Raw genomic sequence first — 14741 nt, 5'->3', positions numbered from 1 at the left:
TCACATCCACTCAGCGCTGATCCCGCCGAGACGCGCCGCGCCGCGCCCGGCCCCGGGAGGTGCCGCGCCGCCCCCGCCGCGGGCTCCCGGCGCCGCCACCCGGCTCCGCGGCCCCCCAGCGGCCCCGGCCCCGGCCGCACCCGCCGCCGCCGCCGCCCCGGCAGCGCTGGCCCCGCACAGCCGCGCCGGCCCCGCAGCCCCGCGCGTCCGGGCGCCGCCCCCGCGTGGCCCCGCTCGGCCGGGTGAGCGCCCGCACGGCGCAGCAGCTCCCTGCGCTGGCGCGGGCCGCAGCCCGGGCGAGAGCCGCGACAGCCCCCGGACACCCCTTTGGCGGCGAGGAAGGGGCAGCCCGGAGGAGCAAGTTTCTTGTACGTGTAAGATGCTTTACCGAACAGAAAGCCGCCGCCGATGGGCAGCCGGCGGCTGTCACGCTGCAGCGCCAGAGTCCTCCTCTGTGACCGCGTGCCTGGGCTGCCGGGCCTCCCTCCGCGCAGCCGGCCTTTGCGAGACTTCTGCCTTGAGGCGCTGGGACCAGAAAGGCTCCCTCCAGCCCTCGAGTGCCTCGCAGCCCGGCCCATTCATCACAGTGATTTTAAGAGCATCAGTTTGATTCATGATTTAAATCAGCAAGGAGGAAACCTTAGCTACATCATTGATTTTTTTTTTCATCTCTATTGTATTTGTGCTTTTTAGCTTTTATGATTAAAGAAAGGCTCACTCCGCTGGATGGTGTAACAATCCAGCTGCAGTGACTTGTAGACAGATATGGCCTTTACACTGAATTTGATAATCCTCCTTTGATAACCAGGAGGACACACTGTGCTCATCCCATTCATTTCACCCTCATTTATTTTAGCAATAACTTGCGTGTATTGAGATAACAAATTTATATAAAACAGCCTATGTTACAGTGAATGCCAACTATTTTTTAGTGATAACTTTTTTTCCTTGGCATGTGTGTTAGTAGGCATTTGGATAAAACTGGAATTTCTTTTGAAAAATATAAAACCCGCATCGTTATTATTTATCAGTTAATTTAAGCAACCTTGAGTGTGAACACCGCCATAAGGGGCAAAAAGATTATAAAACAAGTAACTAACATGTTAAACAGGAGACTGTTTAGTGCAGTGAGTGAATTATAGATTGCCACTGCTCAGTACGAGCCAGATTTTTTTAGAAGTGTAACAGTGCTGATAGATAGGCGCCTGCTCCACGTGGGTGATTTTGGCTATTTTGAGTTATGTCTTGGCATCTCTTGAGCCTAAACACCTTGGAATATCCAGTCCCGCATCTTTCAGCTTCTTGATTTTTGGAAATTTAAACCTCTCTGGTCTGCTCTCGGAAACAGGAAGAAGAAATCATGCTTTCCTCCATTTGCAGATGGCATTTGGTTTCTTACTTTCAAATGAAAGGATCTAAGTGAGGGAATTATTATCTCTGCATCTGTGAGAAGCCAAAAGGAGTCAAGGTAGAATCATTTCTGCACACCAGGAATTCAGAGAAACTCAGGGAAAGATAAATACAAGTCTTGGCTCCGCTGTAAGGAGGAAAAGTCACCCCAGCCCTCCAGCGGTGCCGATGAGGGCTCCAGGTCCCTGCCCCCCAGCGTAACCTCCGGCCCCACCGCGTTGGGGCGACCAGTCACAGGGCCAAGTAAACAGCCCCTGGGCAGAGGTGGCAGAGAGGCGCACGAGCTGCGTGCGGGCCGGGTTGTGCGCCCACACGTGCCCCTCTGCCGGGCAGGCTCGGTACCCGCGGGGCAGGCTGCTTGTAACAGTGTTGTGGATCTGCCGGTGCTGACAGCCCTGTCTGTGCCGCAGATACTGGCTGCAGCATGTGACAGTGCAACATACTTTAAAACACAAGCTGACCTCCAGAGAGAGGGGCGTCCTGCAGCTTCTGGGTTTTGTTAAGCCCCTTCAGCCAGTATAATTTGAGGATGTCTCAGTGATCCAGTGTATCTTTTTTCCCCCTTATTGAAGTGAGTTTAGTAGACTGCACATAGTAGATATGTTCAATTTAAACCAGGATTAAATTGATTCAGACAAAAACAATCAGATTAATTTTTTTTTTTTTTTAAGTACTTCAAAAGTGCATTGTGCACCCTCGCCCGGTGTGTGTGCAGTGCTGGCCTGTCGGAGAAGCGTCAGCACGAGGCAGCAGCTCCTCGATGAGCTGCAGGCCTGGAGACAGGGCCACCAGGTCCCCGTTCTTCCTGGGCCACCTGTGTCCCACGCACCTGGGCCAAGTTCTGGTTTGCGCTGGTCAGGTCGTGGGTCCGTCTCCTGCCTGCCTGCCTCCTGGATTCCCCTCTCCTTGTGCCCTCTCTCCTCTAACCTGCTGTTCTCACCTTTTTCTTAGGGCTGCCTAAGGATGTGTTGCCCTTCAGCCCAGCCGTCATCTCAGGGGTGCTGGGAAAGCTCCTCGCTGTCCCCGTGCCGCCCTGCCTGGCTCCAGACCTGACGTCTCGGTGCCTCCTCCGGCAGGATGGCCCAGGCTGGGGGGGTTGTCCGCTTCTGCCCCCAAGAGGGCTGCGCCGCCTCGCCCCCGCCGTTCGCCTGTGATGTGGACCGGAGGCCCTGGCTGGTGGCCACCACGAGCCCTGATCCCGGGACCTACAGCCCCCCGCGCTGCCTCACGCCCAACCTCAACGCGGGCCGGCTCCATCTCCTGCGCAAGGGCCTGGCCCCCGACGCCCGGCGCTGCCCCCTCGGCCTGTACAACAGCACCGGCTCCTTGGCCCGCAAGCCGGCGGAGACGGGGCTCTTCGGCAGCGGGAGCTGCCCGGGCGCGGGGCACGCCACGGCCCCCTGCACCCCGCAGAGGGGCAGGCAGAGCCCGGCGCCGGCCTCCCCGGGCGGCCGCAGCCCGCTGGTGGCGCCGGCGCCCGACGGGCACAGCTCCGTGGTCACCTTCCGCTTCATCGAGAAGGCCAGCGTGAAGACGCTGAACGGGCTCCCGGCGCCCCAGCCCCGGCGGGAGGACGCCCCCCGCGGCCTCAGCCGCAGCCTGGAGCTCGGCGAGCCCGGCGGCCGCGGCACCCGGGAGGAGGGGGGCCCCGTGCCGGCGCCGGCGCCGGGCAGGCTCCTGGGGGGCGGCGAGAGCCTCTGGGCGCCGGCCTCGCCGCTGGCGTGCGACGGCAGGAACGGGCACGGCGGAGGCTCGCGCACCCCTCCTGCGCAGCCCAAGCTCCAGGAGCGGCTCGTCCACAGGCTGAAACTCGAGGCCTCCGTGTCCGACCCGCTCCTGGCCGGGAGCAGGTCCCCGGGGGACGCGCAGCCTGGCAGGGGCGGCGGGAGGGACGCCTGCGCCCTGAACACCAGCTGTCTCTTCAGCTCCCTCGCCAACGGGCTGCGGACCCCCCCGGAGGACCTGGCGGCCTTTGCCAGGAGCCCGCTGCACCCGGAGCCTCGACACCAGGTAGGTCCCGGGTCTCGGGGCTGCGCTGGCCGGGGCTCGGCTGCTGCCGTGCCAATCCCCGGGGGCCTCCCGCCGGCTCACTGCGCTTGTGTCCCGCAGGGAAGCTCGTGGGCCTACCCCCGGGAGAGCTCGGCCCATGCCCAGCGCGTGGCCAGGGCCAAGTGGGAATTCTTCTACGGCTCTCTGGATGCTCCCAGGACAGGTGAGAAGTGAGTGCGGAGGGAATTTTCCCTCTGCTGGATCAATCTCTGCTTTGCAAATATGAATCTCTCTCTGGGGTTGTCCCTCCCCCGGGGAGCGGAGGCTTCTCGCGGCTCAGCGCATGCAGGACAGCCGAGATCCCCCACGATCAGGCACTCTGCGTCCTTCTGGGGCCAGAGCTCTCCTCCCCCAGAGCCTGCCCACACCGACCTCTGCAGAGCCGCCACGCAGCCGCATGAACCCGTAGGGCTGCAGCAGCTGGCTCGTGGGGCGACGCAGAGCCCTAACCTCAGCCCTTGGCCGCCTCTGCAGGAAGGGCGTTGGGGTTCAGGCTGCCGGACAGGCAGAGCCGTGGGCACGGGCCAGCACGTGTCCCTGTGGGGCAGGGCAGGGTATGAGCACCAGCAGCAGCCCACCTCTTCCCTTCCCTTCCCGACTCTGCCTCTCCCAGCACTTTCATTTTCCTTCGGGCTCTCGCTCTTCTCTCCTCGGTGCCCTGTTGCGTGTATGAGCCTGTTCTCGGCATGTGTGTGGTGTTGCAACAGTGGCTTCCCCTGCGCTCCTCAGGTGCAAGCTGCTCGCCCAAAGCCCGGGGGCCCCAGCAGCAGCGCCCTGCACCTAAGTACTCTGAGCTCTCTTTCAGGCTGCTCTGCCCAGAAGGCCCCCGACGTCGCTCCCCTCGCCAAGCCCCTGCAGCAGCCCAGCCGCTTGCTGCCTGCAGAGCCACAGAGGTCGGTGGCCGAGCACAGTCTGAGCCACGTGGAGGTGGAGATAGAGATGTCTCCTCCGGGCTGCAAGAAGCCCGGTTTTTGTGAGACTGGGATTATAAGGAGGACAGTGAAGTACTCTGAGACAGACCTGGACACCGTGCCGCTGAGGTGCTACCGCGAAACCAACATTGACGATATTCTGGCCGAGAAGGACGAGGTGGATTCAGCTATTGAGAGCCAGAAGGACAGTGAGAGCAACCCAAGCTTCGCGGGCATGCCAGGGACGAGGGACAGCATGCCGGAGGAGCCCCCCGCCCAGGGTGCCGCCAAGCACCAGGGCAAGGGCACGATGAGCGGCACACGGGATGGCGAGGCGGACGAGGATGACGAGGTGTTTGAAGCGACGAGGCAGAATGGGCAAAGGTGAGGCTTGGTGTGTGAGGGCGAAAAGCTCCTCTCGCCTGCTGTATTATCCCACGTGTGTGACAAAAGGGGGCTCTGCTGAGTGTCCAAGCCAGAAATCTCGGTAGCCGCGTGTGAGGGGTTGGGGCCGTGTCCTGGATCACTGAGCTGGGCAAGGCTGGGGGAAGCCCTTGCCGCCCAGCAGAGGCAGGCGGTGCTGGTGATTCAGCACAGGGCACCATGCCACGGGATCCGCTCTCGTGGGGTGAGACCTGCAGGCCAGGTCACCTGCCTGAGCCAGGGCTCAAGGCTTCTCCGTGCGGGGAGTTCCACCAGGTTAATCATGTCCTGCCTCCCCCATCCTGCCCGGCGTTCAGGTGACAGTGTTAGGGCATCTGAGCTTAAGCCATGCCTCAGTGGTGCTGTGTGCTGTTGGGCAGTGGCCAGGCTGTCCTCCACAGATGTCTGTGCTTCAGTGGCAGAGCACGAACCCTTTTGCTTGGCCACAATGGTTATTTGCTGTGTTTGGGAAAGAGTTTGGGATTCCTTGGGCTGGAAAGAGCCTTTCCACAGTGTTGTCTTCTGCATCATATTTTGCTTGTGTGGCAAAACACTCTTTAATGGGGTGCTGATGACAACAGAGGACGCTATGGTTATCATTCAGTTGCCCATGCATATGGCTAGCTCATCTCATTGGGGATGCTGTCTGTCCTGTGCTGGGTGCTGGTGATCAGGATGCGGGACCTATGGGAGATGGTCTTCTGGCCTGGCAGCAAGGGCCAGGTGAGCTACTAGAGTGTGGTGTCGGACACCCATGTGTCTAATGAGCTCAGAAGATGGAAAGGCAGAGCAGGAGGTTGGGAGAGAGGTGCTCAGGGCCTGACCCAGAGCCCATGGATGGTGCTGGCACTGCTGACACTGGCCTAAAGGGGCTTTGAACCGGGCCCCGGTTCCCAGCTGAGGTGGATCCCATGGCATGGTCTGCAGAGTGCTGGCTCCCCGGAGGCATTGGGTAGAGATGAGGTCACTGCCACCCTATCTGCAGCAGCATCAGGGGAGGCTCAGGACATCAGGGTGCAATGGCAGGCAGTGCTGCCTGTGCAGTGGTGCGTATCGCAGCAGAGAGCAGGACATTTAGCTGGAGAAGAGACACTGTCCAGAACCTGAGTCCAGACTAGGCCATCCCTCTTCTGGAAACCAGCCTGGGGGTGGCTGGGTGCTGGGTGATGCTGTGAAGGAGTGGGGGATGAGGGGACTGACCTGCCTCAGTCCATGAAATACTTCCAGGCGTCCTCAGCCCTGGGACTGACCCTTGCAGAGCAAAGCTCCATACTGAGACTTCAGGGTGTACAAGCAAAGGGCATGTCTGCCCTTGCTCTTGCTCACCAGGGGCCCAGCCATGGCCTACAGACATGTGGCTGGCCAGGATCAGGTCCTGGGAGCTGAAAGGCCCTGGGGTGGCAGCTGGGCCGGCAGGATGGATGCACCCAGGTTTGTCTTGGTGGAGTCCAGGACGCAGTGCCATGCAGAGCAATGTGGAGACGGCTGTCACCACGGGATCAGCTTGCAGATGAGGACTTGGTGGAGACGCCACCGACAGCTGGAAGAGCAGACTAACATGAGGCTCTGCTTAGCCTCTTCGGCAGGATTAGCTAGTCCAGGAGGAGCAGTGCTACATATATGCATGTAGGTAGGTACCTGGCACGTAGGACCTGAGCTAGCTCCCAGCAATTTGGAGACTTGGGCCCTGGAGAGAAAAGAGCAGGTGACTGCCCCAGGAAGCTGCAGGGGCAGAGCAATTGCCATCGAGGTGGCAGTGACCTTTCCAGGGAGAACCACTTGCTGGGAGGCTGGGGGATGAGGAGTTTGGTGACTCCCCGAGGTACAGACCAAGGAGTTGGCTGAGCAGTGGTTTGATCATGAGGAGAGATCTCGCCTGCGCCCGAGGGCTGCTGGGCACAGCAATGCTGGCGATACCTGCGTGCAAGGAGAGGGAGGGCGGCGTGCTCACGTGCTCGCAGGCCTAGCTGTGCACGAGGCAGGTGGGAAGCACTTAGATGAAGGAAAGGGAATGGGGATGTTTTGGTCTTGACAGTGGAAAGAGATAATAAAAAATAACTGCCAGGTCCCATAGTGGTGCCTCTGCCCTGGGAAAGAAAAGCATGAAGGCCTTGGGCTGAAATGGATGGTAGCGCATGCTTCATGGGGAGAGCTGGTCTGCTGTGGGCTTTTCTAGCTCTTGCGTCTCTAGTGCAGGGCACAGGTACGTCTCTCCCTGCCTCCTGCCTGGTCCTCCAAAACTTAGGATTGTGCAGAAAAGCTGAAAATAAATTCGTTTGGAGAAAAGTACATTTCCTATTAAAAATAATTTATGACAGAAGTTTTGAATAAGGTCTAAAGTGATAGTATTATTGCTGCACACAAGTTATTTCATACAGTGTTATTTTATTTCCAAGTATGTACTAGGTCATTACATATGAGCTGTAGGCCTAGACCTGCTTTTTGTCCCCTGCAACACCTTTTTGTAGCTCCCCATGCAGTGCTAGAAATCTTGGAGTATACTTAAATGTGGTGTTGCTCCTAAACACAGTGCTCCCTGTATAATTACCAATATGTATACAGGGGTGTCATGTTCATTTTACATGGCTTCTTCATCTGCCAGCCGCTTTCAGCCTTTTGGATTTATAAACCCCAAAACATTTCCCAGTTAGGTGCAGATCCTGAGGACACCACTTTGAAAACCACTAGTCCAGAAATGTGAGCTTGTTTCGTACCTGCACTACAGCCCTGGGTTTTTGCTTATGCACTGTTTCTGCACTCTGCAGCTGCAGTCCTCCTTCCTGTTTACCAGTTCCCAGTAATGATATTTTCAAGCTTTCTGCTTTGCCTGCTCAAAGAAGGGGCAATGCTGGGGGTGACTAAAAAGCCCCTCAGCAGCTAGGGCTGCCCTGCTGCTGCAAGCGCTGCCGTCAGCCAGACCGGTCCCTGCTGAGGGGGGCCAGCGTTTTGGGATGCGATCCCAGCAGTTGCTCTGCAGAGCAGGTTATTAGTAGCTGGGAAGAACCAGCCCCACAAAATTACTGAAGCACCTGATTCCCTTTGGATGCTAATTCACAGCATTTAGACATGTAAATCCCCTTGAAAATCTAGCCTTAAGGGTTTAGCACCCTCTGTGAGGAGGATTTTGGCTTGATACTATCTTGTTGCCCTTGATATTCTGGCTAAAGGGCATCTTGTGTGATTTACCATCCCAAAGTAAGAGAGCATGCTAACAGCTGGCAGGACATCCATCTGAAAAATCCAGTGCAAAATCAAACAAGTGAAGGAAAGTGACAGAAGAAACAGCGTCTTCTTCCAGCCAGTCTGCTTGCTGAATATATTTAGAGTCGGATCTACCAGCTCTAATGACTAGTCTAAGCCTTTACTGTCTTTAGTCCCGGAGAGCCGAGACCTGTCAGCAGGAACGGGCTCAAATCCCTTTCTCTCAGAGCGCCATCAGATGCGGCTGCCAAGCTCCCGCTGGCGGTGCCCTGGAGGGCCAGCGTGGCCGGCAGCACCGGTGGCCTGGCGGATAAGGCGGCAGAGGGCTTTGCAGCTTGGTCCCCGGGTCCCCCGGGAGGCACAGGGCTGGTGGGAGGCGGAGCTGTCTTCTCACTAGTGAACAGAGCAGCCTGGCCCAGGAAAACCCTTGGAAAATCTGCTACCTGGGGAGCCCTTTCTGCGAGCTGCGCAGCCAGCTTGTGCTCTCCGCTTGCGGAGAGAAAATAGCTGCAGGGCAAGCCTTGTTGGGGATTAAAAAATGGTTAAGGTGCCGATTTAATCAAACGCTTAAGCATATGCTTAACCTGCCGCAGTAGCCACAAGCCTGTCGTGTTGTGCTGAAGCAGAGCCTCAGTCCCAGAGCCCAACGTGGCCCCAAAGCCGTGGCTCAGTGCTGAAGGCAGTCGCCCCATGTGCCGATGCCTCCTGCTTTTGGCAGGCCTGGGCGGCCCCCGCTCCCCAGGGCGGTGAGGGGATGCGCCAGGTGACGCGGGCGCACACGTGCCGATGGGCGGGGGGAGAGGTGTACAGCTGATGGGTGGAAACGGGGGACTGAATGACCACAGAACAAAAATGGCAGGTGAGCGTGGGCACCCGGGAATAGCTCCCAGGTGAGGTACGGTGTAGCACCTGCCCCTAGTGCCTGTGGCTGAGCACGGGTTGCGATTATGACACTGAACCTCAACAGCAGGCAGCAGCCAAACCGGAGGAGATGGGCTGCAGGCAAAGGAGTTTGGGGGAGTGCTGGTCCACAGACAAGCTTTGTTCAGAGAGGAATAAAGTGAAGGACCGTTGGGTGATAGTGTACGACCTTGCCATCTCTGGGCTGAACTGGGGCCCCTGCGCAGCTCCTGCTGTGCCCACGCTGGCAGGAGAAACAGGGCATGGCAGGGCTGTAATCATGGGCTTGGAGCGTTTAGCAAAGAGAGGAAGCCCCTGAGGGCCTGAACAGAGAGAAGTGTCCTCCTCTACTTCCTTCCTGCCGGAGACCACGCTGCTCTGCAGCACCAGGCGGAGAGAACAGGGCGAATCCTTCCCCTTCTGCTTGCTGTCAGATGCGGTTGCTCAATTCCAGTTGCTCGGGCCCTGCGGGTAAACCTCGGCCCCTGGCACCAGTGGCTGTGATACTCGTGTGTAATGCAGCATGGTTGTCAGACCCCAGGGGATCCACTTCCCCTGCTTACCCACCTGGCCCATTTCCAAGAAAGGATCGCTATGGCTCTTGCACCAGTTCCTATGACCAAAGCTGGAAATATATTTGATACTCCACTGCCCATTGCTGTTGTGCAGATGCTTAATTACAGCCTTCGCATCTCCTTCCCTCGTCTGCTCCTCCAAGCTGCGTTTCCCTTGTTTTGCAACCATGTGTCTCTGCACCGATCCTTCCTGCAAATGTGCGGTCTTCCTGGGAGTGGGACACGGGGCAGCTAGCAGAAACTGGAGCCAGGGAAGGCTGGACAGCTAGATCTGAGCAGGAGTTGTATGGTCAGGCAAATTTGTGCCCATGTTACTGTCACTAGATCCTTCCCGATCTGAACTGGTTTGTGTAGAGCTGGCTCGGTATTTCAGGGTGGAGAGATATTTCCCAGAGTTTGGATGGTGGGGACAAAACTAGCTATGCTTTTTCTGCACTTTGGCAACGTACCTGATCACACAATTCAGCCCTGTTCCCATAGCCTCTCCTGGGAACAGGGTCCCTTCTGTCTGCTGGCACTGTCCTCTCTGGTACAGCCCATGGCCCTCCTGTTGGATGCTAGATGCAAAATGAAGTTGGCAGTGTTAGCTTGATTTAGAAGAAGGTTGCTAGATGGTAAGGACAGTGAACGAATAGTCGCATCTGTAAACTTGTCTATAAATATTAAAAAGGTCTCTCCTCCCTTGTCCATGCCTGAAAGAAGCCACCTCTGAGTGGCTTATAGTGGAATGGGTAGGAGTGTAGAGCAGGACTATACAACCTGGGGAAACACCAGTGGATTGACAGGAGCAGCCTTCATCCTGCCCTTCATACCTCCTTCTTGCTTAGCTCAGCTCCCCTTGAAGCCACCTGGCCTTCTGGTGGAGTAAAGTTGTCAGCTTGCAGCCCAGTGAAATAATCAGAGTGAGATTTTTGAGCAGTATACAAAGGCTAATTAATTGAAAGTCATTTGGTGCTTGTAACGGCAATACATTTTCTGAGCCCTCTGTATAAAGCTGTTTGTTCATAACAAATGTTATGACAAGCTGGATCAGTTCTTCTCTTTTAATCAGAGAAGACAGTGGCATAACAAGTGCTTTTCTGGTACTTTAATAAGGTGATAGCAGCTTATGAGTAAAATTGGCTTTTATGATTGCATTTGTGCTTATACAAATGAAGCATTGATGTTCTCTGTGTTGGAAATATCCTTACTGTCACATGCTCAGACTGATGGGCTGGCTGTAATTTACCTCATTTACCTGACAAAGCACTCAAGGGTTCAGGATTTAGAAACTCTTGCCTTGGACTGGACCCAGACCTGTGCTAGAGACAGGCTGGGCCTTACTGCTGGATTGATATGTGACGAGAATTAGCCAGGGCTAAGCCTGGCCTTTAGGCTGTGGGACAACACACAAGGACCCCAAGCCCAGAGCTGCCTACGTACTGCCTGGAAAAACCTGGCACCTCAGAATAACATTGTGCTGAGTCCCAGAGGGTACTGGGGACCAGCCAGCATAAAGTGCTGCTGCCCCGCGTGTATCTCTGCACAGCTTCCTACTGTAGCTGAGCCATGGGGCAGCAAAAGAGAATGTGGTTAGGATGCCTCCATGAGGAGGAAAGCTGTGGGTTTTGGTCCCTGTTCTCAGGATAGGGTATCCTACTGTCTTTCTAGTGTCATCTGTCATGTTACTTTTCACGCAGTGGTTTGGTTTTGTCAGGGAAGGTGTAGCCTAGTGGTTAGAGCAGTCCCTTAGGAGGTAAGCCTGGCTGATCTCAGCCTAGTTCTTTTGCAGGTGCTCTAACCACTCAGCCATCCCACTTTTTACTCTTGCTTTAAAACAAGCGTCAACAACTAGTTTTTGTGCAGACCTTGCAGGTGGGTGTTAGGCACACTCTGGGCACTTCGCTGTGAGACCACGGTGGCACATCTGTGGAGGAAGGTGCCATGTTGTTGTGAGCAGCTTCAGGAAGAGCATTCTGGGTGCCGGGGAACTCTGAAGGCACATGGAAAATTCAGGCACTTCCAGATTTGGCTGAAATGGAGCTGAAGCACCATGTCCTGCTTCTGGCGCTTGAGCCCTTTATTGGATCTAACCTCAAGTCAAGTGACTGGAAGCAGTAGCCATCTCATAAGCTTCTTATGAGGATGAGCCACTAAAGGAACAAAAGTCTGTGGTGCATTAAAGGAGAAGCATATGTCTGGAGGGAGTCTAGTGCAGTCCCTGTTCCCATGATGTCTTGGACAGGCAAGGCTTTTCCTCGGAGGCCTGGCATCCTGCAGATGTTTAGAGGAGATTTCTACCCTTCCCATTTTCCTTCTGGAGCAGCACATGGGCTTTTGGTTTTGGGCTTTGATCCCTTGCTCCTCCGTGACCAGTTCTTCTCACTTTCTTTCCCTCTAGGATCATGGATCGAGACACACAGGGTATGCTCAAGTCTCCAGTGCCCTTTCTCCTAGGGCACAGCCTCTCCAAGGATGGCATGGACTCTTTCAGCAAGCATTTTGAGAGCATCATGGAGTCCCATCGAGCCAAAGGCACATCTTACACCAGCCTGGACTCCATCGACATCCTTTCCTCCCCAGCCCGCACCCATGGGACCATTTTCACCTTCGACCTCCCAACCCTCACCCCAGAAGTACAGGGACAAATCCGAGACAGCGCCAAGCTGATTGAGGAGAACTTTGCTCCTCTGGCTCACTTGGAGCCAGATTCTGGGACCAGTTCGGCCACAGATGCTCCATGGACTGAGAGGGAGGAGGAGCGAGGGAGGCGAGGGAAGGGTGCTCGGCACAGCCCTTGCCACTCAGAGGACAGCTTTGGTACTCCCTTGGCCTCCAACATGAGGTGAGTGATCAAAGTCACCTGTTGCCCACCTGGGCCTCCAAGGCTGGGTGTTGAGTCTAACCTTGACCAGAGCCTGATCTATGTCATTGGGGAAGAGAGGAAGGGTCAGGACTGGGTGTGCTGGATCTTCAGTAGTAAAGACATTTCTGGATAAAGCATGAGCTGTTCCTGGGGGGTTAGAACAGGCCTGGCCCTGTTAAGTGGCTGATCAGGACAGTAATCACTATGATGCTGTGGTCAGCATGTAGGTAAGAGCACATCTCATTCTTTCTTCATTAGCTTTGGTGGTGCTGGAGGACTGTGGAGTTACATCCAGCCTAGCAAGCAGGGAGTCCCAAGACTTCAGTCCTGTGGTGATTCCCACTGCAGGACAGTCCAGCATCTGTGGTGCCTGCAGGGAGAGGCCTATCAGAAGTCAGTACTGGTAGATATTAAAGAGCCTTTTCATCCTGGAGGCCAAGACTCCTTGCTATTGCTGTGTCCCTCCCCATCTGAGCAGCAGTCTCCTGTTTCTTGAAGGTGAGAGTCCCACAGTCCTGTACATATTGCTCTGGCCTGGCCTGACCTCCTGAACCTCCTCGACTTTGTCTATGCTGGGAGACCAAGAGCAGAGATGAGCTCAGCCCACTAGTGACTCTCTCTATACATTGCTCCTCACCTGGGTGCATCCAAGCTCAGAACAGCCACCCCCCCTTGGAGAGATCTCTGGTGGAGCAGGCTGGGGCTGCTCAGCCCCGCTATTTCCATTTAAGACCATGTCCAGGCTGAGACAATACCTTGCTTGGCATCTTCCCCCTCCCAGCAAGGTCTTAGCTAGTTGGCGGGCTGCATCTTTTCCTCTTTTCCACGGTACATTCATCTGGAGTGCAGACAGGTCCACTTTTGATGTCATGTCCCATCTCATGGCTCAGCTGCAGAGCCAGTGACTCTCAGATAACCTGTTGTCTCAGTCACACCAGCTTCAGCCTTCCTGTTTGCCTCCCTGCAAGATCTCCCCTCTGCACCAGCAACCTCTTGTGCAATGCAAGAGCCTCCTGAATCCCTCACCCATCCTGTGGGCTTTCCCACCAAGGCCCAGGGAAGTGTTGGAGGGGAGAGAAGCTTGCCTTTCTCTCAGCTGTCAAGACCAAACCCAGTGTCACTACTGGCAGCAACCTGTGCTGTCCTCATGGGCTCAGCTTGGGGTGACCATGTGGGGACTGAGCTCTGTGTCACCTCTGGCTGTCTGCAGTGCTGGGTACCTGTGGTCCCTGGATCACCCTAAGGCTGTCTTGGGGAGAGAAGCGCTGAGTTAGGCCTTCCCTTTCCTTAGGACAGGCCTGACACTGAAGCCTTGGCAAGGTGGCACAGATGCCAGGCGAGATCTGTGCAGCAAAGCTGGTTATGTCTGAGATGCACAAAGCAGCGAAGGGTGGCAGTATCCAGCCATGATCATTGCTTTCTGGAGGAAGAATCAGCTTCCTATTCATCTGCCAAGGCGAAGGACCAAAATAGAGCACCCCAGATAAACCAAAGGGACAGCATCTCACTTACCATTCACAGATGCCATTTTACTATGTCAGCGCCTCTGCAGGGGTCACAGGAAGAGATGGGAAGAAAAGACACAGCTAACAACAGGAATGGCAATGAAGAAGCTTAGAAGAGGGTTTTTTTCCTCAGTGGCTGATGCTTGCTGTAGCAGGGAGCAGCAGCAGTGCCAAGGGCACTGTGGCTCTGTGCTCCTCTTCTAGTGCAGGTTTTGGAGCAGTGTTGGGCTGTGACAGAGGCCATGGAGGGGTCTCCCCTGTGCAATAGCCTAGATATGTTCTGGGCTTGCTGCCATCCTTCCTAACCTAGGGAAGATTTAATCGAAATATCAAGAAACCATCCTGCTCTGTGTATTTTTGCTGGGCCTGTCTTTGCTGGGCCTCTTGTCTTTTGTCCTCTTCCAGCTCTGTCTAGCACCACACGCCCCTCTGCTCTGCAGAGAGGGGGAGCACAGGGGAAATTCAGTTGTAGCCTTTGCTGCATAGTCTGGCCTGGGGACCCTGTGGCTTGGACTTTTCTTCCATAATACTATACAAGCTACTCTAGCCTTCTTAAACACACGCACACACACTCTGAGTCCCAAGCAACTACCTTCCCTCATTCAGAAATTATTCCTTTGGGTATTTTTTTATGCTCAGCATAAAATGCCTCCTTAGGTCTTTCCACAGGTTTCCTCTTGGACCCGTACAGGCCCCATTTCTCTCCCACAGCACCTTGGGCTGCAGCTGATTTGCAGAACTGCTGTGCTGCATTAGAGCAAGTGAGCGAAGTGCCCTGGCTCCAGCAGTAGCCTGAAACAGATGCTGCAGGAAAGAGTGTGCAAAAAATGGCTTGGTGGGAGTAGGGACTTGCACCAAGACCCCAGCAGGCAGCAGCAAAGCCCTCTGCTCCCCAGGCACTGAATGAGTCTTCCCTCCCAGC

The 14741-nt window shown here is 55.8% G+C and overlaps 1 protein-coding gene across 1 annotated transcript in view; it reads left to right on the top strand.

Annotated features, from left to right (window-relative positions):
* Positions 1–2487: 2487 nt before the first annotated feature.
* Positions 2488–14741, top strand: part of PSD (pleckstrin and Sec7 domain containing) — a 46722-nt gene continuing 34468 nt past the window's right edge. The window contains exons 1-5 of the mRNA XM_067299969.1: positions 2488–3031; positions 3161–3420; positions 3520–3622; positions 4265–4754; positions 11850–12293. Of these exons, the coding sequence (XP_067156070.1) occupies positions 2488–3031; positions 3161–3420; positions 3520–3622; positions 4265–4754; positions 11850–12293 (1841 nt within the window). The remainder of the gene's footprint in view (positions 3032–3160; positions 3421–3519; positions 3623–4264; positions 4755–11849; positions 12294–14741) is intronic.

Source organism: Apteryx mantelli, chromosome 7 (genome assembly GCF_036417845.1).
Source record: "Apteryx mantelli isolate bAptMan1 chromosome 7, bAptMan1.hap1, whole genome shotgun sequence".
Classification (NCBI taxonomy): Eukaryota; Metazoa; Chordata; class Aves; order Apterygiformes; family Apterygidae; genus Apteryx; species Apteryx mantelli.
Note: the sequence above shows the minus strand (reverse complement) of the source record. Positions and strands in the feature narration are given on the sequence as shown.